At 42.0% G+C, this 20,881-nt stretch overlaps 3 protein-coding genes across 4 annotated transcripts; 2 read left to right on the top strand and 1 right to left on the bottom strand.

Annotated features, from left to right (window-relative positions):
• The first annotated feature begins 1,188 nt into the window (after positions 1-1,188).
• dcaf11 (ddb1 and cul4 associated factor 11) lies at positions 1,189-10,131 on the top strand. The gene is made up of 15 exons (XM_034573036.1): positions 1,189-1,393; positions 1,622-1,847; positions 2,681-2,808; positions 3,768-3,886; positions 4,014-4,078; positions 4,241-4,341; positions 4,752-4,898; positions 5,282-5,336; positions 5,781-5,849; positions 6,521-6,578; positions 7,761-7,946; positions 8,091-8,244; positions 8,385-8,537; positions 8,643-8,749; positions 9,015-10,131. Exons 2-15 carry the CDS (start codon positions 1,636-1,638, stop codon positions 9,090-9,092), a joined length of 1,632 nt encoding a protein of 543 aa, XP_034428927.1. The 5' UTR covers positions 1,189-1,393; positions 1,622-1,635; the 3' UTR covers positions 9,093-10,131.
• A 1,410-nt stretch (positions 10,132-11,541) lies between these two features.
• On the top strand, positions 11,542-13,261 carry LOC117754062 (fat storage-inducing transmembrane protein 1). Its single transcript, XM_034572715.1, has 2 exons — positions 11,542-11,970; positions 12,490-13,261. Exons 1-2 carry the CDS (start codon positions 11,702-11,704, stop codon positions 13,157-13,159), a joined length of 939 nt encoding a protein of 312 aa, XP_034428606.1. The 5' UTR covers positions 11,542-11,701; the 3' UTR covers positions 13,160-13,261.
• An 88-nt stretch (positions 13,262-13,349) lies between these two features.
• Positions 13,350-19,227, bottom strand: psme1 (proteasome activator subunit 1). 2 transcript variants are annotated; one of them, XM_034572717.1, is made up of 11 exons: positions 18,966-19,227; positions 17,953-17,985; positions 17,784-17,846; positions 17,240-17,344; positions 16,913-16,967; positions 16,449-16,546; positions 16,202-16,270; positions 16,000-16,067; positions 14,625-14,679; positions 14,094-14,180; positions 13,350-13,594 (listed from the first exon to the last, which is right to left on the bottom strand). In XM_034572717.1, exons 1-11 carry the CDS (start codon positions 19,002-19,004, stop codon positions 13,514-13,516), a joined length of 753 nt encoding a protein of 250 aa, XP_034428608.1. In that variant the 5' UTR covers positions 19,005-19,227; the 3' UTR covers positions 13,350-13,513. The 2 variants fall into 2 exon arrangements, with proteins under 2 accessions (XP_034428608.1, XP_034428607.1); XM_034572716.1 differs by having other exon boundaries at positions 16,913-16,972; positions 17,239-17,344.
• Positions 19,228-20,881: the final 1,654 nt, after the last annotated feature.

Consider the following 20,881-nt stretch of genomic DNA (forward strand, 5'->3'; position numbering starts at 1 on the left):
AGAACAAACATGGTATGATTATGTGTCACTTTGCACAGACACAGCACAATCATGAGTAAAACAGATATGTATAATACAGTGGCATGCCCTAATGTTTACACATGTCTAACCCAAAGCCAGGTTCGATTGTCAATATGCATGCATGAAAATGCTGCTCCCCATTCACCTCGACTAACCCTGACTTTGTCTAAGGACACACCCAGGAAAATGACTGAAATGACAAGTGGCATCAACTGGTAGTCAAACCAGCTTCTAAACACAACAGCCTCCTGTCACCACAAGTGAGCCACAAAACAACATGATCACAAATGGGCAACCTCAGAGATAAGGAGAGAGGTAAAGCGTCCACTTTGTTAACACCAAACTCATGTTAAAATAACATTATGTTTGATTTACATACACATACTCTTAGGTCCATAACAGTATACAAATAAAATAAAAAGGAGCTAAATACAAAATACAGCACAAAAGGATGCAATGCAATAAAATACAATCATTAAACACATACAGACTTTTGTTTCAGTGTTCCCCAAAACAATAGCTTTTTACCTTTACCTAGCTCTTACGATCCCATTTTCTGAGTCAGTTAATTGAAACATAAAATGATCAATAACATTTCTCAGCAGAGCCTGGCAGGGTGGGCCTCTTCAGAGTGAAGATGTGTTTCACAGATGCTTTGTGAATCGTCCACGTTGTCGGGTAAATAAACTCAGCACCATGGTCGTCACTGTCTGAGGATGAGCAGGAGAGATGCTGTTCGTCGTAAAACACTTTCCCTCGTCTTTGTACACATTCATCTGATAAGTTAACTATATTTCAAGTTGCACATTTTAATCTCTGTGCCTTTGTTTATGCTATTTCCCTGTATTTCTAGTGTAAACAGAATCTGAATCAGAAACTGGTTTTATTGCCAAGCAGGTTTACACATACAAAGAATTGGCTGTGGTGTATTTGTGCAAGTGTAAATATAACAAATATATAACAAATATAAAAAAAGAAAAATACTATAAGCACCAGGGGAGGGGTTGTGTAAGTACTTTGTAACATTGGTGTTACACAACAATGACCTTTGGGTTTTTCTCGGTGTCATTATTCAGTGAGATAATATTGTTGGGGGGGGTTACTCCTTGTTTCATTAGTGAAACTGAGTGTGTCACATGACAGTGAACGGGCACGCGCAGTTTTTTTTTTTCTCACACTTTTGTAAACAACATGGCGGCTGTCGGAGTGGCCCAGCGAGCAGACTGATCCCGCACCGAGCTGTCAAACCCGCAGCTCTCAGGGGGCGAACACCTCGTCACTGTCGGAGTCGCACCAGACACAAGCTGTTCTCTCGGTACCGACCCACGACGAGCTGGACCGACGTGCTGCCGAGAGGACAGACAGACACACGGTGAGGTTGACGCGTTAGCATCTGGAGCTAGCTCCACTAGGACCACCAGTGCGTACGGGCGGACGCGGTGCAGAACAACAACCGGGGGGGGAGGCGGAACACCCCGGGACAGTTTGTTCTGACAACTCCCCGTGGTGTCCGCTCAGCTCGTGCACACGTGTGTCGCCCTGCCATTGTTAGCTAACTTGTGTTTGTGTCCGATCGTCTCACCCCACTGTCTCTAACCAGGCCCTCCTCAGTCTATGGGCTCTCAGTCCAGTTCTGGGATGTCTGGTGGAAGGAGCTCCTCCAGTGACAACCCAGCGGAGCGGTCTGAAGCAGCAGAGCCGAACCGGAGCCGCAGGACGGCGGACAGACAGACAACAACAGCATCATCATCAGCAGCAGCAGCAGCAGCCCCAGCACCAGAGGAGGACGTCGACCTAGCTGAAGTGCTGGCTTACCTACTGAGGAGGTGACATGACCCGGACACTGATTTAAACACCCTGAGGGGTCGTTCCATACCGTGTCAGATCATCACGCTGTGGGGCCACACTGCCACAGATCGTAATTTACTTTGTCATGCTGATTTGGTCACATGAGGAACCTATGGAACTGAAATTTCACCTGTCTGGCATTTAATTAAGATAAGAATAAGATAAGATGTACTTGCATTGAACCTCCGTAGAGGAAATGCAAAGTTCACACAGCAGCACAAGGGGAATATATATATAGAATAAAAGATAAGAATACGACAAGAAATACTATATTTACTATAAAAATGAAATGGTCTGGTGGCAAAATGAGCCCCCAAGCGCTTTGACGCACAGAGGGAGATATGGGCTTCCAACGTTTTTTTACTGGTCATATTTGCCTTAATGTAAACCACAGAGAAATGGTTATTACACTGTAAAGCTCCTTTCCAGCTCCATATTCAATCTAAAAAAATAACAACTGTTTTATGACTGATCATTACAGTTAAAATTGAATTGCATAAAAGAACGATATTTCAACATTTTGACCAAAGTTAGCTCTCATCAAAACCTCCAGAAAGTTTGGTCTTTGGTTTTTGAGTTGTTGCTGGTATATCATTAGTAATTCCTAACAGTGTTGTCTAACAGCAGTGAGTGAACAGTGTGTGTGGTCAGGCACATGGTACGTCTGATTTAATGTTATTAAATTATTCAAGTGTTTGTTGTGATGCACAATTTTCATTTCATTTCAGATTTCTTGCCGATGTATGTTCCTACGTGTGTTCCTCTTTAACTTACTGGTGGTTGAACTGGTGTGTTGTTTGTGTGTGTGCAGGGGCCAGGTCAGACTGGTCCATGGCAGTGGAGCCACAGGGCTGCAGCTGGTCCAGTCGTACTCTGACTCTGACGAGGACAGCGATGGAGCATGGGAGGGTCGGCTGGGAGACCGCTACAACCCGCCAGGTAAGTCCCCACCCACTGCTGACAGATTTCACTCTCCAGGCTGTTGGACTGTATCACCAAATGCTCTCCAATCTCATTGTCTTTCCAAGCGTCTAATACGTGTTTGGCTCCTCTTTTTCATCCTGAGATAGTTGTATTCTTTTTGTATCTTTTTCCCATCGCATATTAGAAACCTAATCAATACGCCCATTCACTTGCTCACAGTGAATCCAAATCCTCCAGATAAGCTCCTGCTGTAGTCTCTCATGAGCTCACAAGGACAGTCTCCAGAGTTTTTACTCAGTGGGGGTTCTGGTGTCAAAAACTCTCGAGATTGTCTGGAGCATCTGACTCTGACATTTGCATAGACACATACAGTCCCTCCGGTTCAGTGCATGTCTGAAAGCATCTATATACTCTGGAGGGCCAGTGAATATTATTTAAAGCAAAAACTCTGTCTCCCAGTATTAAATAGCAGTGTGTTGGTACAGTATGTTACTGACTGTGTAATTGGAACCCACCCAATTCCCAGTATCAGACGCAGGATGAGCTCATACCAGTAATGTATAAGATTTCAGTTTAAGATACAAATAACTTCAGGGTAATGGTATTGCTTTGTCAATCAGATTAAAAATAGATGTTTTGAAGATGAAAGGAAGTTAAGAGTATTTTTTTGCCTTTAAGCATATACAACGCTCTTTAATGCTCATGAAATGAACACATTGATTGAACAAACTCACAGTTTTATTCAGCTAGTGAATAGTAATTCCTGTTTCTTCTACTCTATATCTACTTGCCCACGCTCCCCTTGTCAGAGAACATCAGTAGAAATTTTTTGTGTTTAGTTTGTCATTGAAACATTAGTTATTTGTTTAGAGGTCCAGCAGTTTGGTGTCATAAATACATAGGACCATTGAATCTCAATGAAATGTATGTAGAACGTCCAGAAAGTTTGTTTACTGTTTGTGTTACTTTTCCAGTGGACACCCAGCCGGACACACACGAAGTGGACCTTAGCGAGATCCGAACTCAGATCCTGCTGGCCACAGCCTCGTCTGTCCAGAAAGGCCGACGCAGCTTCACACACATGCTAGCAGAGGTCAGCGCACTCACACGGAAACTCATGAGCAGACTGGCAAATTTCAAGCACTTTTGAAAATAAAGATGATTTAGTTCTCATCAGTTTCACGTTGTTGACTTAATGTGATGTTTTCTTTACATTTTAGAGGGAAAAAGGCAGATGTAAAGGCTCCAGTTTTTCTCATGGGGAGTGCAGTCGTATCCGCACACAGTAAGCGCCTCAAACAATTACACATGTCTGATATTTCTCAACAAATTACCAGAGGGTGGCACTGAGAAAAACATCAGTTCAGAAAAGCAGCACATTAAAAAACCTGATTAAGTATTAACTTCTGTCTGTTAATTTATGTTAACCCTTGTTTTCCCCTCACAGTTTCTTGCCAAACTATGTATCCCACAAGGACACATACCAGCAGAAAGCGTTCTGTGGAGTGTACAGCGAGGAGGGCAACATGTTCCTCTCTGCCTGCCAAGGTAAATAACTCCAGATCCAACATGAGAACCCAGAGGAACCGATTCCGATCTGATCAGGATTCTTTGTGGTTGTTTAAAACTGCTTAGAAATCAGAGGAAAAACATGTTGTGTTACGTAGAGAATGTAGTCAGTCCCAGGGAACCACTGTTTTATTTTGTAGTTCCTTGATACAAAATGTATCTGTGTAAAAATACCAGAAAACACCACAACTACTAAATCTAGTGGCAATATGTTTATTTTCACGATTTAATACATCATTACTTTTTTATGCAGTTGCTGTTTTGCTGTCAGTTTTTCTTTTCTCACCAAGATACAGATGTTTTCCTCCTGGAAACACTGAATTAGAAGCCAAATGCTGTTTACAGGACTGTTAAATATAATGATTTGTATTTTCGGTTGCTCTGTGCAGACCAGAACATCCGCTTGTACGACACCACCAAGGGGCGTTTTAATCTGCTGCGAACGGTGAGGGCTCGAGATGTAGGCTGGAGCGTGCTCGACGTCTGCTTCACTCCCGATGCGCAACATGTGCTCTACTCCAGCTGGTCTGATTACAGTAAGGGTCCTGTCTTTCACCGTGTGATACAATGAGCCAATCATTACAGAGCTTTGGTAATACAGGAGTTGCCTGCCATCCCCCCAAACCAATTCAAAACATGAGCTAAATGTGATTTTGTGTTACTACCTTCCACAACCTGTGAGAAGTTTTCTCTCCAAACCACCTGTGCCACACGTTTCTTGAAAGGTGACAGAGTTTTTTTTGTGTAATATTGCTTAAAACAAACACAAACCGAGGTAATGAAAAAATAATTTCAGCTCACTAATTGAAAAACGCTTCAGAAAACACAGAGAATCAAGTTTTTTGTAAATTCCATTATCATGACTGTCAATATGCTGTTTTATTCATGTCCGTTTTATCTGTCTGTGTTTTCCCCACAGTTCATTTGTGCAGTATAGATGGCGACAGTGAAAACCACACCTCCCTGGACCTCAAGTTAGTGTTTCCCTCATAGTATCTTATAACATAACAGAGAAGGTAATCCATCATTCCCTCCGTTCATTACCACCTGGATGAATGATGCTGTCATCACCTCAACCCCCACCCTCTCGTTCTGTGTCTTCTGTTCATTGATTCACACAAAGCACTGCTATTAAAACTCATGCACTCCTAACACTAGCATTGTTTAATGTGTGCCTTCATCAAGCTTTATGCTGTGGCATGATGCAGTACACAGTGTAGTTATGATTCAGTGATTGTGCCACTGCTGCAGTGTCAACCTGTGTGTGTGTGTGTGTGTGTGTGTGTGTGTGGGTGTGTGTGTGTGTGTGTGTGTGTGTGTGTGTGTGTGTGTGTGTGTGTGTGTGTGTGTGTGTGTGTGTGTGTGTGTGTGTGTGTGTGTGTGTGTGTGTGTGTGTGTGTGTGTGTGTGTGTGTTTAGTCCAGATGAGAGGAGGTTCTGTGTGTTCTCCCTAGCAGCCTCCACAGATGGCAAAGAGATCCTGGGAGGGTGAGTACACTTCACGTTTATGATTCAAGGGGGCGTGGAAACCAGGACTGAGGCTACTTCCACAATACTACGTTTTTGTTTGAAAACACCGTTTTATTTTTAATACCCGTCCACACAAACAGTTGCATCATTGTAAAATGCAGAATTTAACTGCACAGCAGCTGTTAGCAAAGACAACAGGGTCAGCAACACATGTAATTAATTATCCATGTTGCGTTCTACATAAGTGGCCGAGGCTAATGCTGGTTGTTTTCTACCGGAAGAGGGTCATGTGATAGGAGCCTGAGGAATCAGCAAAGGCTACATTGTGACTGAAAAGAACCAATCAGCAAGCAGTTGTGAGTGTCTACGTAATGTTTTTCCAAACATCTCATGCAGCCCTGGAGTTTTTCCAAACCTCTCGCCAGGATATATCTGTAGCAGAGCATGCGTTTTCAAACAAAGACTTAGTAATGTGGATGTAGTGCGAAATGTAAATCCGCACATCTCTTCTTTTTCTGACAGACGTTCGAGCGAGGTGGAAGTTGAATACATCTTTTCAACTTGTAGCTAGTGCTGTTAGTTCTTGAACTTTTTTACAGAAAACAGACCAACATTTAATACATACACGCAAACATTCACTTTAAACTACTACTTTTAATCCATTCAGTTTATCGCTCCTCTCCTTTCAGAGCAAACGATGGCTGCCTGTATGTTTTTGACCTTGAGCAGAATAAACGAACGTTGAAGGTGAGTGTGTTCGTATTTACTTTGTATTTGTATTATATGTGTTTTCTGTTTTTGCTTTGCTGGCATTGCTGCATCTTTGCATGTACCTGTAAAATCCACCACTGTTAAAGCGCTTTCTTCCACCTCCTGTGTTCAAGGTGAGCAGAATAGTAACTTATCAAGCTCACATCAAGTTTTACACCACCCTGCCGCCTGTAAAGCCCCTTTTCCATTGGTCAAAAAACCCACCGACACCCACTAACATCTGGCTTTTGGCTGCAATGGTAATGAATTCAATCAGCTTTTACTCCCGGGTCATGTAACATCTTCAGTAGACACAGGTTTTAATCGGCCCCTGCTCCGATCGGCAGTGATGGAAACATGACTAATTTGGCAAGACAGTGAGGTGAGACAACGCCTCAGTTGTCGGTGCATTTCTGATGTCAAACATGACTTAGCAGGGGGGGGAAACAGAAAAGGCAAAGTCCTGCACTGTCAATGGGAAAGAAGTCAATCGCCTTTTTCTTGCTAATTTTGGTGCAGCTGAGGTGTAATGTAGAATAACAGAAGGCTGCTGCCTTCAGAGGGACTAAGGGGGTTAAATCCACCTCCCTCCTCCCACAACCTCCCCCCGTGCAGAAGTCAGTCTCTGACCTCTACCATCTGCTTCAGCATGATCTTACACTCTCTCAGTCCGTCCCTAATTACCTCTGCATTACCGTGTCTGTGATTTATTTTGAACTTTTGCCCTTCTCTGCTTTCCTTTAACTTCCTCATGTATGTGGCTGCATGGAAAAGGATTATTCTTTGAATTTTCTTAATTTGAACATATCCCATTAAAAGACTTAACCTACACCTACTGTCTCCGACTAACAAGCACTGTAATATATTTTACTGAGGGAGAGCTCCAATGTTTCGAAAGACTATTAAAACATCCCGCACTTTCATCACCATGAACACACACCTTGTGTGTCCTCCACTCACCAAACTCCTACCACCAATACACACTCCAGCCCCACATAAGGATTAATCTGCTGCTGAAAGTAGTCTTCCAACATGCTCTGTTTCCTCCAGGTTAGTTAAACACTACAGCGAGCAGGACAGTCAGGGAATGGCCCACTGTCCGTGTTCTACAAACACATTGTCTTGCACACCCTGCAGTCTTAAACACACTGAATGCTTCTGACGTGTCTCTGGTCACAGATTGATGCCCATGAGGATGACGTGAACGCAGTTGCATTCGCTGACGGCTCGTCCCAGCTGCTCTTCTCTGGCAGCGACGACGCACTATGCAAGGTGTGGGACAGACGGACGCTGCGGGAGGACAGACCGCAGCCTGTCGGACAGCTGGCCGGACACCGAGACGGCATCACCTTCATCCACAGCAAGGTGGGGAACACCTGATTAATTAAATGCCAAACTTAGCTGAGTAGACACACATTCAGTCCATTATATTGGTCTCAGAGCATCTGAGGGTTGTTTTGTTTTCTTTTTAAAAATCTGGTTCTTCCACTTGTGTCCCGGTTGTGCCAGGGTGATGCACGCTATCTGATCAGCAACTCCAAGGACCAGTCCATCAAGCTCTGGGACGTCAGGAAGTTCTCACCCAAAGAGGGCTTGGCAGCGTCCCGCCTGGCTGTCACCCAACAAAACTGGGATTACCGCTGGCAGCAGGTTCCACAGAGAGGTGAGGAGGGGGGGGTCATATGAAGGAAGAACAGAGGAGGAGGTAAAGATTAAATGACCGCGCCAATGGGAAGTCTGTGATTAGTGAACAAAAATAGTTAGCAGTGTTTATTTACCTACTGGCCCTGTTGTCCCTTTCAGCCCTGAGGAGACACAAGCTGACAGGTGACACATCGGTGATGACCTATCGTGGTCATGGCGTGCTGCACACCCTCATCCGTAGCCGCTTCTCACCGGAGTTCACCACCGGGCAGAGGTTCATCTACTCCGGCTGCTCAACCGGAAAGATCGTCAGTGAGTGTCACCCCGTGGGCGCATGTGTCAGTTTTAGTGCGTTGATAATACGCACATCTACAAGAAGCTGCATTGGTTGAAATGTTTGTGTGTGCGTGTTTGCAGTTTATGACGTCCTGACGGGCACCGTGGTCTCCAGACTGTCGGGTCATGACGCCTGCGTGAGGGACGTCACCTGGCATCCATACGAGGACACTATCATCAGCAGCTCTGTGAGTAAAAAAAACCCCCCATGATTCCAGACAGCTTCATGACATCATCATACTAGATCTTTTGTTATTGTTTTTATTGACAGACCCCTAGCAACCAAAGTTACATATTGTACGCTTTAACGTATAGATTTCAGCTTTGATAAATCCAGAAGAAAGTTTTTAAATATATCACTGAAGTCACAGAGGAATTTGCTATCTTTGCCGCTAACCCATTAAAAATGTGAGTCGTGACACCCTGTCCTCGTCCTTCTCTGTTTGTCCACAGTGGGACGGAGCGGTGCGAATGTGGGAGCACAGACAAACGCATCCTCTAGACGAGGAGAGAGACCGGGACAGAGACTGACGGCGAGAGAAAAGAGACAAAAAGGAAAAGATGTCGGGGGAAGAGACATCACCACAGACGGAGAGACTGGCCCGAACAGAGGCCGATGATAAACCCAGAGGGACTGGGAGAGACTTTAAATATTTCCTAAAGTTAATGCTGGATATTAATGATTCCAATTATAGCGTGGATGTGAAGTGATCAGTTGGAAAGCACCATAGCCTTGACATTGTAACGGTCAGGTTAGAGGGACACTGAGGACAACCTGCTTCTGTTTGTCTGGTTTTCTTATGTTTTTTTGCCTCACTTGTTGTGAACAGAGTAAACAGGCCAAACATTTTTCATTTGGCCTGAAACTCTGAAATATGTGCTGGAGCTGGAAAAAAAGCTACACGGCACTTAGTTAATGAGCTGTTGAAAAGTAATGGTAAGCTAGTTCAATGTCAAATCAATGTTGGATTTTGCAGGGAGCAACTGAGGAGGATGATTCTGTATAAATGTAAAGTACTTTAATGGTATGTGCATTCAGGGAGTGTATTTAGATTGTTGTTAGTGCTGATTTGACTTTGCTTCAGAGATTCCACATGTAAAAAAACATATTGTATATGAAAATATGGAAACAATCCAGTACCGTACTTGCCCTACAATAAACCTATTATGTCATTTTGTAAACCCGGTGGTCACCAGGCCCGCCCGAGCACACTGTTAGTTTACAGTCGACCTCACGGTAATGTTAGTCCTCTTTAAAGATGTCTTAAAGTGGAAAGCAGCTCCTGTATTTAAACACAGCACTGGTCTTGAGCACTCAACTCTGTAAACACCAGCCCTGAGCCAATAAAAACAAATTGTTGGCCAATATAAGCCTGTGATCTGCTCAAAAAAGGTTTGAATGTGTGTAATAATGTGTTAGAGACAGAAATAGGGGACGGGGGATATGAGTGTGTGGATTAAAACATACACACTCATCTGTTTATGCAATTTTCAGGTGTTTATATCAAAGCCCATATTTCTCTCTCTGACTGTTGTTTTACAGTAACAATAAAATCTTTATTTAAATGTTCTTGGTGAAATTACACTTTCATGCAAAAAATGCTACAATTTCATATTTTTACAGGAAAGTGTGAAGCTTACACTATAAAACACTGGAAACACATTTTTACGTTATTCAGACTTTTATTTTTCAATTTGACTATTTTCCTAAACTAATTTGTCCATTTAACTTGGTTTGAATGCCTCTGACGAATATGTGTTACATAGCACATAGCAGACAGCTGAGTCTCAGCTGCTGCAGGAACCAAAGCAAAGTCGTCTTTAGGTCGTCGTAACGACCAGTGCAGTAAGTGCTCTAAAATTAGACTCAGGTTCTTTTTATGGCTTGTCTGCTTTCATTTACACTTCTTGTTCCCACTTGAGTCCAATGTGTTTCTTATAAAACCTCAATGACACAGTTGTGGTGATAATTGAGTCTCGGCTACTGTTTCGATGAAAAATCGTTTTTTTGATTATTTGGTAAGAAAAGTAGTTGCTACTTTATTTTGGATCATGTGGATCCATATCTCTAAAGTCATCAAAATGCCATTTTGCTATCAAAGTATTACACTGTGATGCCTTTTGGGATTTAGCAGTTACATAAAAGAAATGAGAAGAAATTATGTGTAAGCTACTCCCACACTACAATTTAATTTTACATTTGTCAGAACATAAAATCACGATTTTGGAGCCATTTTTTTGGGGTGGGCCTTCAGCCAATCAGACGTAAGACGTTGAGTGGGATGTTTAGACCGAAACCACAAATATAAATGAAAACTTACAAATTTTCTATTTTTCCATTTAATCTTTCCAAAATAGGAAATTGGAAATATAGATTTTTATATCATTTTGACAAATGAAAAACAGGCTACATACATACAGGCTATTTTTACTTTTTTTTTTTACTTTGCAGATGAGGTTATGGTTTTGTCTCTGTTTATTAAGTTGGATTACGTAAGAACTCTCCAAGCAATATTTATGAAATTATTTATATATTATTCATATATCTGTAAATGGATTGTGGTCGTCTGTATTAGTAGTGTGGCTTCATGTCCCCACCAGTGGGTTTTACTCAGCATGAATGCCATGAATGCAGAGACTAATTTACTCCATTTAGCTAAAGAGGTTGTGGATGACTCAGGCCCGGGCCTAGAAATAAAAAGTGCTGAATGCAGCCGTGTGCGGCACCAAATGTGGAAGCAGTTAACAAATTAAATTAAGTGTTGAGTATTAAATGTGTGGCTCCAGCAGATGAGTGTAAGAATGTGGGTGAGGGGGAATAAAGGCGAGCCAAAAAAGGAGGGCCACATGTGAGGCTGGTGTCGGATTGTTGTGGAGGAGAATGGGGTCAGCGATGTGCCATGTTTCCACTTTCAGTCTGTGCTGGACGGGGGGGAGGGGGCATTAGAGGGTAAAGGGGCAGAGGGGTTGTATTTTTATAAAACATTTGCTCTCCTGCACGCCTGACACTGTTAAAGCAGAAAGGGCCCACAGAAGGACTGCTGTGCCTTTCACTCAAAAGGACAGCGAGGCACACTCCGGCCTGGAGCTGCAATTTGGACACAAAGAGAAAAGAAAAGTGTCAAAAAGAACGAAAGAAGATGGATGTAAAGACTAAAAACTCGGACATCAGCCTGGAGAAGTTAGGCAGGATGGCCGAGGAGCTGATGCTGCCGGGAAGGTTTATTCTCCGAGTCCTTAACTCCGCTCTGGAGTCTGTCACAAACGTCCTGGCTGCGATTTTAGGAAGTCAAGTGGTCAGAAGACACTTCCACCTGATGCTGTCTGGTCTGGTTCTGTTTGGGCCTGTGCTGAGTCTGTGGGTGTCAAAGTTCAGCATCTTCACAAACAGCCACCATTACCTGTACAGGTAAGAGCCCCTTTAAATAGACAGCGTCATTTATATTTAACCGAAAGGATCCTTGTCCTCTTTAAATCTGTCATATCACAAGTGTACTTTCCCTGGACTGAGAATCTGACTTCCTTTTACTTAACAGTTTTTTTTAATCCTGGCTCCGAACATACTGACTATGTAAGCTTGGGAAAATGTTTTAATTAATTTTGTTATTTACTTTTCTCATGAATGTTAGAATTTATTATATAACCATGTGGTGTGGCAACAGATGGCTGATGCGAGCTAGTTCTCCACTCGTTACACAACACTCAGTTGTTGAGTAAAACTCACTTGGTTTAATAATGACGGACATATAATATTAATTGCAGTAATAACAGTAATTTATGACACGTGGATGCACTGCAGCTACATGAATGTGTCACATTATTAAATAAGCCACCTGCCAATCCAAATTGTAAAACTAATAAAACATGAAAAAATGTGGAATTAAAAGTAATTTCTGATGAGAACATTGATGACATTTCTCCTTTACAGGAAGTTTCTGAAGTCCACTTGGGGTTGGACCTGGATCTTCAGCGGCTCCTTCATCCTCCTCCTCTCCCTCTCTGCCCGTCACTCCCTCTCTCTCTCCCTCCGCCACCTCTCTCGGATTGGGGTGGTGGGCTTGCTTTGGTGGGGGTGTCGCCGCCTTCTGACCCTGCTGGAGGACGCGACGGGGACCTGCTACGAGCCGATTGCCCAGGAAACCCAGAGCTCTGCCTCCCTGGGACTTCCACCGCCGCTGCTGCTCTTGCATGAGGGCCGGAGCAAGGCCTCCTGCCTCAGGGACAACATGGTGTGGAGGGGCTACGAGGTTTCCCAGGACGTCCTCATCCTCTGCTTGTGCTGCCTGCTGCTGGTGGAGGAACTGTCCGTCTTTGGCCCTCACGTGACCCGAGCGAGGAGGAGTGGTCCCCCCGGGGCCCCGTTGAGATTCGTCTTCCTTCTGTGTGTCGCTCTGCTCGCCGTGTGGATGTTCCTGCTGCTGTGTATGCTCTCATACTTCCCAAAGTTCCCCTCGCAGCAGCTGGGGGGAGCTCTGGGCTACCTGGGCTGGAAAGGACTTTATCAGGGATGGTACACACTCGGGCCGAGCTGGTGCTTCACTGGTTTGCCAGGAGACGGACCATTAACAACCACGGAAACCGGAAAACAATCGGAGTAGATGATATTTAGGGGGTGTGAGTGTGACCTCGAAAAGAGGATTTCCCATTAGGTCTTCGGAGGCAATCTAGGTATTAAACACTGTGTGTAAACGACACCACGAGTCTGGCATCACGTGAATATGCAGGTTCATTTCACTGTTTGTAACATTAGATACAAATTCCCATTCAGACAGATTAAGTTCAGGCAGATTTATTGGAATCATGTTGCTTTATTTTGTAATCTGAACCAAAATGCATGATATGAGATGACACGAGACGTTTTTGTCAGAGCGGGTTTTTTGTTACTTGATGGCAGCGTCACACGAGACGAGCTGCATCTTATCTGAGAGCCCGTGAGTGTGCTGATGCCCGTCTCAGTAGATGAGAGCCTTCCCGTCCCCTCGGGGCTTCTTGATCTTGTCGTAGTTCTTGTTGATGACGTCGAACAGCACGGCCTGTGGAGAGAAACGAGGGCGAGAGTCAGGCAGACACAGGCAACAGCAGAGATGTGAGACGGAGCGTGAATAAGACAGAGACGCATAGAGCACTTTCTGTATAATCGTGTCCTTTCATCGTCACCTGCACCGCCGCATTCATAAACGGCATCAAACGCCGCAGGAAGTAAAGATTAATGGACAGGAGAGGGAGCACAAATCACTTTAACACAAGCACAGCAATTAGTTTAATTAGCGTCCTATTAAGAAGGAAGTGATTCCATTTAGCCTCCGTCCCTGCTGCGGAGACACGGCTGGAATATTTAACAGATGTGAGGGGAGTTATATTCAAAATTCAGTGTTTGATTACCACAGATGAGATACTGGGTTCAAAAAATAAGTATTCAGTCAAACATTATCAATCGAATCAATACCACTTGGGTTTTTTCTACAATAAAGTTTTTATCAAGTTAAAAATGTCAGAGGCCTGAGAGTGAAGATCAAAGTATCGGTATCTCACATATGTGTTGCAGATGTCCTGGAGCACGAGGAGGAGCTCGAAGTACTGATACTGGTCCAGCTCGTGAACCAGCTGCCTGTAGTCTCCCTGCACCACACAAACACAAAACAATTATGGGTTAGGGTCACGACATTACTCAAATGAAGTCTTAAAAACTAAAAAATTTACGAGAAACTTAAGTCGTAATTTAATGAGAAAAAAGTCATAATATTACAAGAAGTATTACTTACTACTACTTAACTAAAGCCTTTTTTCTAGTCATGTTCCGATTTTCTTGTAGTTTGACAACTTTTTTCTGAAAATACTACAACTTCGTTATTGTAAAATTATGAGAACTTTTCTAGTAATATAAAAAAAAAATCCTTGTAATATGACTTTTTTCTTGAAGTCTCGAAGTGGCTCTAACACTCAATTACTTACTTGTATATTATTTTGTCTGAATTCATTCTATCACTGACTGTGTGAGCGCTATCACACAGAAACACACGGACACGTAGGAAAATATGGATCAAGACAACATAGGGTACTGACCACGTGGGGTTGTTTGGAGGCTTTGGCCACAGCGTCACCTCTCTCATTGTAATATCTAACAAAACAGGGAAAGAGAAGTGTCATTTTGAACAGATACTATCTAACACACTTAAAAATCCCTCTGAGGTCCTCACTAAATGTTAAAATGTCTGATTCCAACATGACGTCTCTGAAACCGACAGTCAAGTTCTGGTTAGAGCGCGAAATGTGTAACCCGCTAAAATATTCACAGCTCAAGAAGATTCAGAAGATTCTCCTGGATTATTTTTTAGTTGCAGGTCCTGGTCTTTTTCCCCCATGAATCTTAATGAATTGTGTTTTTGAACTGCATCCTTTGGTTCATGCTGACTGAATAAAGTGTCCACTCTGTCACAGTCAACCTTTGCTGCACCTCTTTTTTACGCTCTGCATAGCACGTCACACTGATTAGGTGGTAAAACATAAAACTCACATTGGTTTGTCTTGGCTTTTAAAAGTTATCTGTGAGTCTACAGCAGTATACAGTAATTCACTTAGTGTGTGAGGTGGTGCAGTGGTAATGACAGGGGGCTGGGGGTGGACGGCTGGGAAAACGGATTAAATAAATGTCATCTCGCACATTTCTGGGACTGTGAACTGTGAATGATCCAATTCTTTTGACCGGCTCTTTGGTAGGAACAAAGATAACTGAGTCTTAGGCTAATTGAGCTGTTCCTTCTATAATCTGGCCCAACTTTTGCTGCCCTAGACGAGATTGAGAGGGGACTTCTCCGCCCTCATTCACTACATTGATATGGAATCAAATCCACACATGCATAAAGAAATTGATGGGATGTTTGATTCTGATCTAAATCCCCAAAAAGAACCAACGGCTCTCTGAAACAAACGCCGCCATAAGATCTGTATCTCTTCAAAGAGCCAATATTCATATCACTACTTAGTTAAAAAATTTTAATTCTGAACTATAAATTCTACCAGCACAAACCCATTTCACAAATGAATAAGTGGTAAATTAGAAAAAAGCCCTGTAGGTCCGCCTAGGTTCAGTTATTCTCTACACACTGCCCTACTTGTGATTATAATTAGTATTATTATTACAAGCAAGGCCTCCTTAGCATTGCGTGGGCCTGTACTTTGTACAGGATTGACTAACAGCTCAGACCTGTTGGGACATGACAACAGGGACACGAAGGCACAAAGTTATGATACTATAAAGTAAATGGTGTCTGTATGATCTCAGCAAACTCCCTAGCATCAAAAGAGCTCTGATCAGCTCAAAAACACAGACGACAGCAGTGTGTGGACGAGGGAGGACCGGGACATCACATGTTACAGCCACTGCATCTAAAAATGCTGCTATAAAGTAGCTGTTTTAATGTGGCAGGGGCGCTCTTACTTTGAAATCTGAGTTTGGAATCCCTCGATCTTGGTGCGGGTGTTGGTGAGCAGCTCGAACACTTTCTCCTGTTGGATTAAAAAGCAAAGCTGTTATTATATAAACCAAACTGGCTTCTTCTCTCCAAAGAGATCAACATCAATTAGGAAAATGCACAAACACACAAGACGTGACGTCACTAAAAGGATCAGCAATTACTGACCTGCACAGCCACTCCAAAGTTGTTCCCGTCTTCAATTTTAGGGATTTGGATTTGCATCCACATTGACACCTTCCAGAGATAAAAATATGAATATATTAACCTGTCTGTCCATTTTAAACTCTTTATACCACTGCAACATGGGGCCTGCGCTCCTGTTGCCTTAAATCATACACACTCCTTCCTTGTGTAAAGCCAACTATGATTTTCTTTGTTGAAAATGATCCAGAAGACTAATCCAGAGACTGACCGTGTTGAGCTTCTCCTTCAGTGTATGGATCTGAGGCTTCACCTCCTGCAGGAGACTCTGCACTCGCCCATTGATGCAGATGGGACCACAGGGAGGCTCTGAAGGAAAGAAACGCCCCATAACATCACTCACATTAGCTGCTTTCAGTTATTACATCATTTTATTATCAGTACAGTTTGCATTGTGCATCATAGATTTATAAAATAACAGAACACATTTTTCCACTTATATAAATAATTCTCCACACCTATCTTCAGGCAAATTTTCTTCAAAATTTAAGACTAGTAGCATCTCATCACAATAACCTGGTAACAATAACAGAAAACTGTTATCACACAGAACTTGTCGACCTTGTGACAATGACCGGTGACTTTTAAAATATAATACTAATCTTATAAATATCCTATTTTATTTATAAATACTCATCCAGCAGTTTTCTTTATCACCTCTCTCTCCCCATTTACCTGAATCTTCGTCGTCATCGCTGTCCTTATCTTTCTTCCCCTCCTTCGCCTTCGCCTGTGATAAAAGAACAAACGGCAATCGGAAATCATTAGGACTGACATTTATATCATCTGATATATTATCTGTGATAATGATTATGATTTGGATTTTGCGAATATAAATAAATATTTTATTCAGTTACTGTACGTTTCTGTCCACATAGTTCAATTTGGTGATAGAGTGGCCTTGGTGGAGTTATCCTCTCTCTGAGTGCCCTTACACTTTAATTTATGATTACCAGTTGATTGAGACAGCAGAGCCTCAACATTACACCGTGTGGGACCTACCGCCTCCTTCTTCTTCTTGCGTTTGGCCTCCTCTTTCACAGGGTCAGGCATCGGGATGTCCAGCGGAGCCTTTAAGGACTCCAGGTCGGCACAGCAGGGAGCCGACTGGCAGCAAAAACACAAGAGATAAATGTCCTGACGTGTCTTCGAATAGAATCACAACAGACTTATCACAACAGGGTATTTCTCTATGTATGTGAAGGCGGACACGACAGTCACACTGCAGGTTTCCTGTTTCCTTATTATTCTAATTCTTTTTTGGTCACAATTTGTGGGCACAAGTCGCCAAAACTCTTGCAAACTTCCACTGATTTTAATCATTTAAATAACAAAATGTTCAACTTGTTCGGGACATGTCTGTTCTCCTTTTTCTTTTTCCAACTCCTCCCTTAAAATAAAATTTTGGGGACATCAAGCAAGGACCTGGTGACATCATCACATGCATTTACAGCGTGATTCCGCAAAGCATTTACAGCAGTTTGCCTCAGGACCCCCCCTCACCCCCAAGTTAAGCCCCCAAATACACCTTTCAACACACAGATACCTTCAGCAGCGTCTGCAGCTCTTCAATCTTCTGAGGGAAGAAAACTGCAACCAGCTGCTCTGCCTGCAGGAAAAACACAATATTTATTACAATAATTATTATGTAACACAGTTGAAGGTGAAAGGATTGATTTAATGAAAGAGTCGGAATATATTTCTGGAAAAATTACCTCTTTGGTGAGTTTCTGGCAGAAACCATCCACCTGCAAATCAAGAGATAGGTTGAGACTTTTCATCTAGATATAAAACATCCCATAGTCATCTTGTAGAATGAAAATGTTCATTTATTGGACTCCTCTGTGTCATTGTCCATTAGAATTTTTTTAATTTAAAAAACAGTGAAACTATGTTAACAAACTTAGGGGCTTACAATTCAGAATATTAATAAATATTTGAAATGTATAACAATGACTGAATTAAGTAATTGGAAGTGTAGAGTAATATTAATGTCTTTAAAAATTTTCATAGCAGTTTTGGGAGGGAACATTTTTGTCCTTAACATATAGTGAGGGAGTTTTTGTGATGTGACACAATGATGCAAAAACACAAATGCTGTTGCTATTCGACTTCAAATTAAGTCATTGAAAGTGTAAAATAGAATACGAGTTTTACAATAATAATAACTATTTGTATCCAGCACTTTTCAATACAAGTAACAAAGTGCTTTACAACAAACAATGTGAAATTCACGGAGTCAAAATCAATGGAGATACAGATAATAAAAGACATCATGCCATAAAAGCTGAATCTGCCGTCTCATCTCATCTGCTTCCATTTTGTCCTTAACATCACCAGAGGAAGTGTTTTTAAACGTGGTGCATATTTGATTTGTAATGAAAACGTCATTCACACTGTGAATATGAGATCTATTCTTCCCTCTGTTATACTAACATATGTCCCATTCTGTGTCTGATAGTAATAAATACACTTACACAAAAAAACACAAAAACCAATAGAGCAGAAACATTAGATTTTGTAACCAGCTCTTCGGCCTGTTGTTAAAACAATGGAAGTGTTATGTAATGTGACACATTTCAGATCAACGTGAACGGGTTGAGCTCCGGTTAGAAACGAGTGTGACACACGATCGGGGAGCTGATCTCGAACCTGATCACCAGCTCAGGAGTCGGAAGGACACATGGATTTAAAGGAATCCGTGTAACTCAGGTTCAACTCTTCTCACCTGTTTCTTTGACGCCTGTGGAATATCCTTAGCAGCCATGTTGTGTCTCCACGTGAACACTCAAGTTTAAATAAAGTTTTGAAGCGTTAAATCCGATCTGGAGATAACAATATTAACGTCTTTACTCGTCTCGACACGAAGAAGCTGCTGCGCACTAAAAGTGAAAATGAAAGTAAAAGCGCATTTTCAGACAGTTCCGTACTTTCCCGTTTGGAAAGAAGCGACTCCTGTTGCCTTGTGGGACTTGTAGTTTTTTATTTTCAATTCCTATAACCAGAGCCGCTGATGATAAATACTGATGGATGAATTTCAAATGTCAACAGTCTGTTTGATCTGTTTTTGAACGTGTACATGTATAAATATGCAACATGTATGAAATGCTGCACATGTATGAAATGTTGTACATATGTGAATCATATTAACTGCATCTTGTTATTTGTATTATTATTATTAATAGTATTATTATTATTACTAGTATTAGTATTAATAGAGGTAGTAGTAGTATTAGTATTTGTATAAGTAGTAGTAGTAGTAGTAGTATCTTCGTTTGCATACTGTACAAGCACACTTGTTTTATTCGTGGATGTAGAAAAAACATGTTATTGATAGCCTTATCCTAAAATTATATTAGTATATTCCAAAGATCATAATCAACAGCTCACAACAATTTATATATCAATTAATTCTCACATGTAATCGATCACATATAAATATTGCAGTTTCTTCTGTAGGTTCTAAGATTGTCCACTAGATGGGGCTGCTGCTCTGTATGAAATAAAGCAAACTGTCCTGTGGCAAAATACAGGAAATAGATAATGATTGACAGCAGCTGAGTAAACTTGTTAAAACTGTGTTTTGAGAGAAGATGTAGATGTAGATTAAAAGGTGGAGAATAAAAGGAGATCTCATAGAAAAACAGTCTGAATGTGTATTGTTGGGTTAAAAACTTAGTTCAGATGAAGTTGTTACGGGGAATTTCATTGTTTTTCCCATTTTCTCAGGGTCAGACACTAATAAAGACTTTAGGACAAACCTTATTATGTATTTGGGGCAGACTGATGTTATATCAAACAGCAACAATAGGCCATTTCTGCTCAGTTGTCATGGGATCAAATGAAATAATCATGATCACACTGTCACCAGGTAAACCACGGTCACTCCAGATGCCTTTTTGCAAGCTTTGTCTGACGTGACGATAACACAACCTCTGCTTTAGGTGACTATTGATCAAAGCTGGGGGCCAAAGTGCGTCTGCTCTTACGCTCCAGCTTTTCAGGGGCCTGCCGTCGCACATCTGATGTCACACGGGGCCTTTAATCAGGAGCCGTGTGGACAGAGCCGGTCTGACACAGTCGGGTTAAAGCCTTGAACAAATACAAGATCCTGAGTGGACAAAAAGGACGTCAGATGCTCCCAGTGTCAACACAGCACTGATCATCTCACTGTTACACACAATCATTATACCAACGTTAACTGTTCAATCCCATCAGATATAGATTTAATCACTGGGCTGATATTTACTCAATATGTCGTCCTGATTATCCTTAAAACCTTCTGTGTAAATTCTAGTTCTCTTTCTTTTTAACCTTTTAAAATCTGACCCTTTTCTCATGCCCAAAATTAATAGAGTATATTTCTGCAACTACAGGGTCTATATGAATAAGCTTGGTCTCTACACAAAGGTAACACTTGTGAGGTTTCTGCAAAGGCGTAAGCATCAGTATATGTTACTAGGTCAGAGTAAATGAAGACGGAACACAACAACATTTTTATATTTCATGTATTCCTAAAAAAAATGGTGAAATCTGTCCCCTCTGAAATTGTGCAGGTGAAGCCGAAAATCCTCAACTAATCCATATCCCAACATGTGAACACTGTGTGTAATCTGCAGCAGAGCAGTCTGAACATCTGCAGCT

The sequence above is a fragment of the Hippoglossus hippoglossus genome, chromosome 20 (assembly GCF_009819705.1).
Source record: "Hippoglossus hippoglossus isolate fHipHip1 chromosome 20, fHipHip1.pri, whole genome shotgun sequence".
In the NCBI taxonomy this organism is placed as follows: Eukaryota; Metazoa; Chordata; class Actinopteri; order Pleuronectiformes; family Pleuronectidae; genus Hippoglossus; species Hippoglossus hippoglossus.

Excerpts from the sequence above, each read along its gene's own strand:
- dcaf11 (XM_034573036.1), top strand. The coding sequence starts at position 1,636 with ATGGGCTCTCAGTCCAGTTCTGGGATGTCTGGTGGAAGGAGCTCCTCC. Across the intron at positions 6,579-7,760 it reads AGAATAAACGAACGTTGAAG|ATTGATGCCCATGAGGATGA; the intron begins GTGAGTGTGTTC and ends CTCTGGTCACAG. Across the intron at positions 7,947-8,090 it reads TCACCTTCATCCACAGCAAG|GGTGATGCACGCTATCTGAT; the intron begins GTGGGGAACACC and ends CGGTTGTGCCAG.
- LOC117754062 (XM_034572715.1), top strand. The coding sequence starts at position 11,702 with ATGGATGTAAAGACTAAAAACTCGGACATCAGCCTGGAGAAGTTAGGC. Across the intron at positions 11,971-12,489 it reads AGCCACCATTACCTGTACAG|GAAGTTTCTGAAGTCCACTT; the intron begins GTAAGAGCCCCT and ends TCTCCTTTACAG.
- psme1 (XM_034572716.1), bottom strand. The coding sequence starts at position 19,004 with ATGGCTGCTAAGGATATTCCACAGGCGTCAAAGAAACAG. Across the intron at positions 17,345-17,783 it reads AGCTGCAGACGCTGCTGAAG|TCGGCTCCCTGCTGTGCCGA; the intron begins GTATCTGTGTGT and ends TTTTGCTGCCAG. Across the intron at positions 14,181-14,624 it reads CCTCCAAACAACCCCACGTG|GGAGACTACAGGCAGCTGGT; the intron begins GTCAGTACCCTA and ends TGTGTGGTGCAG.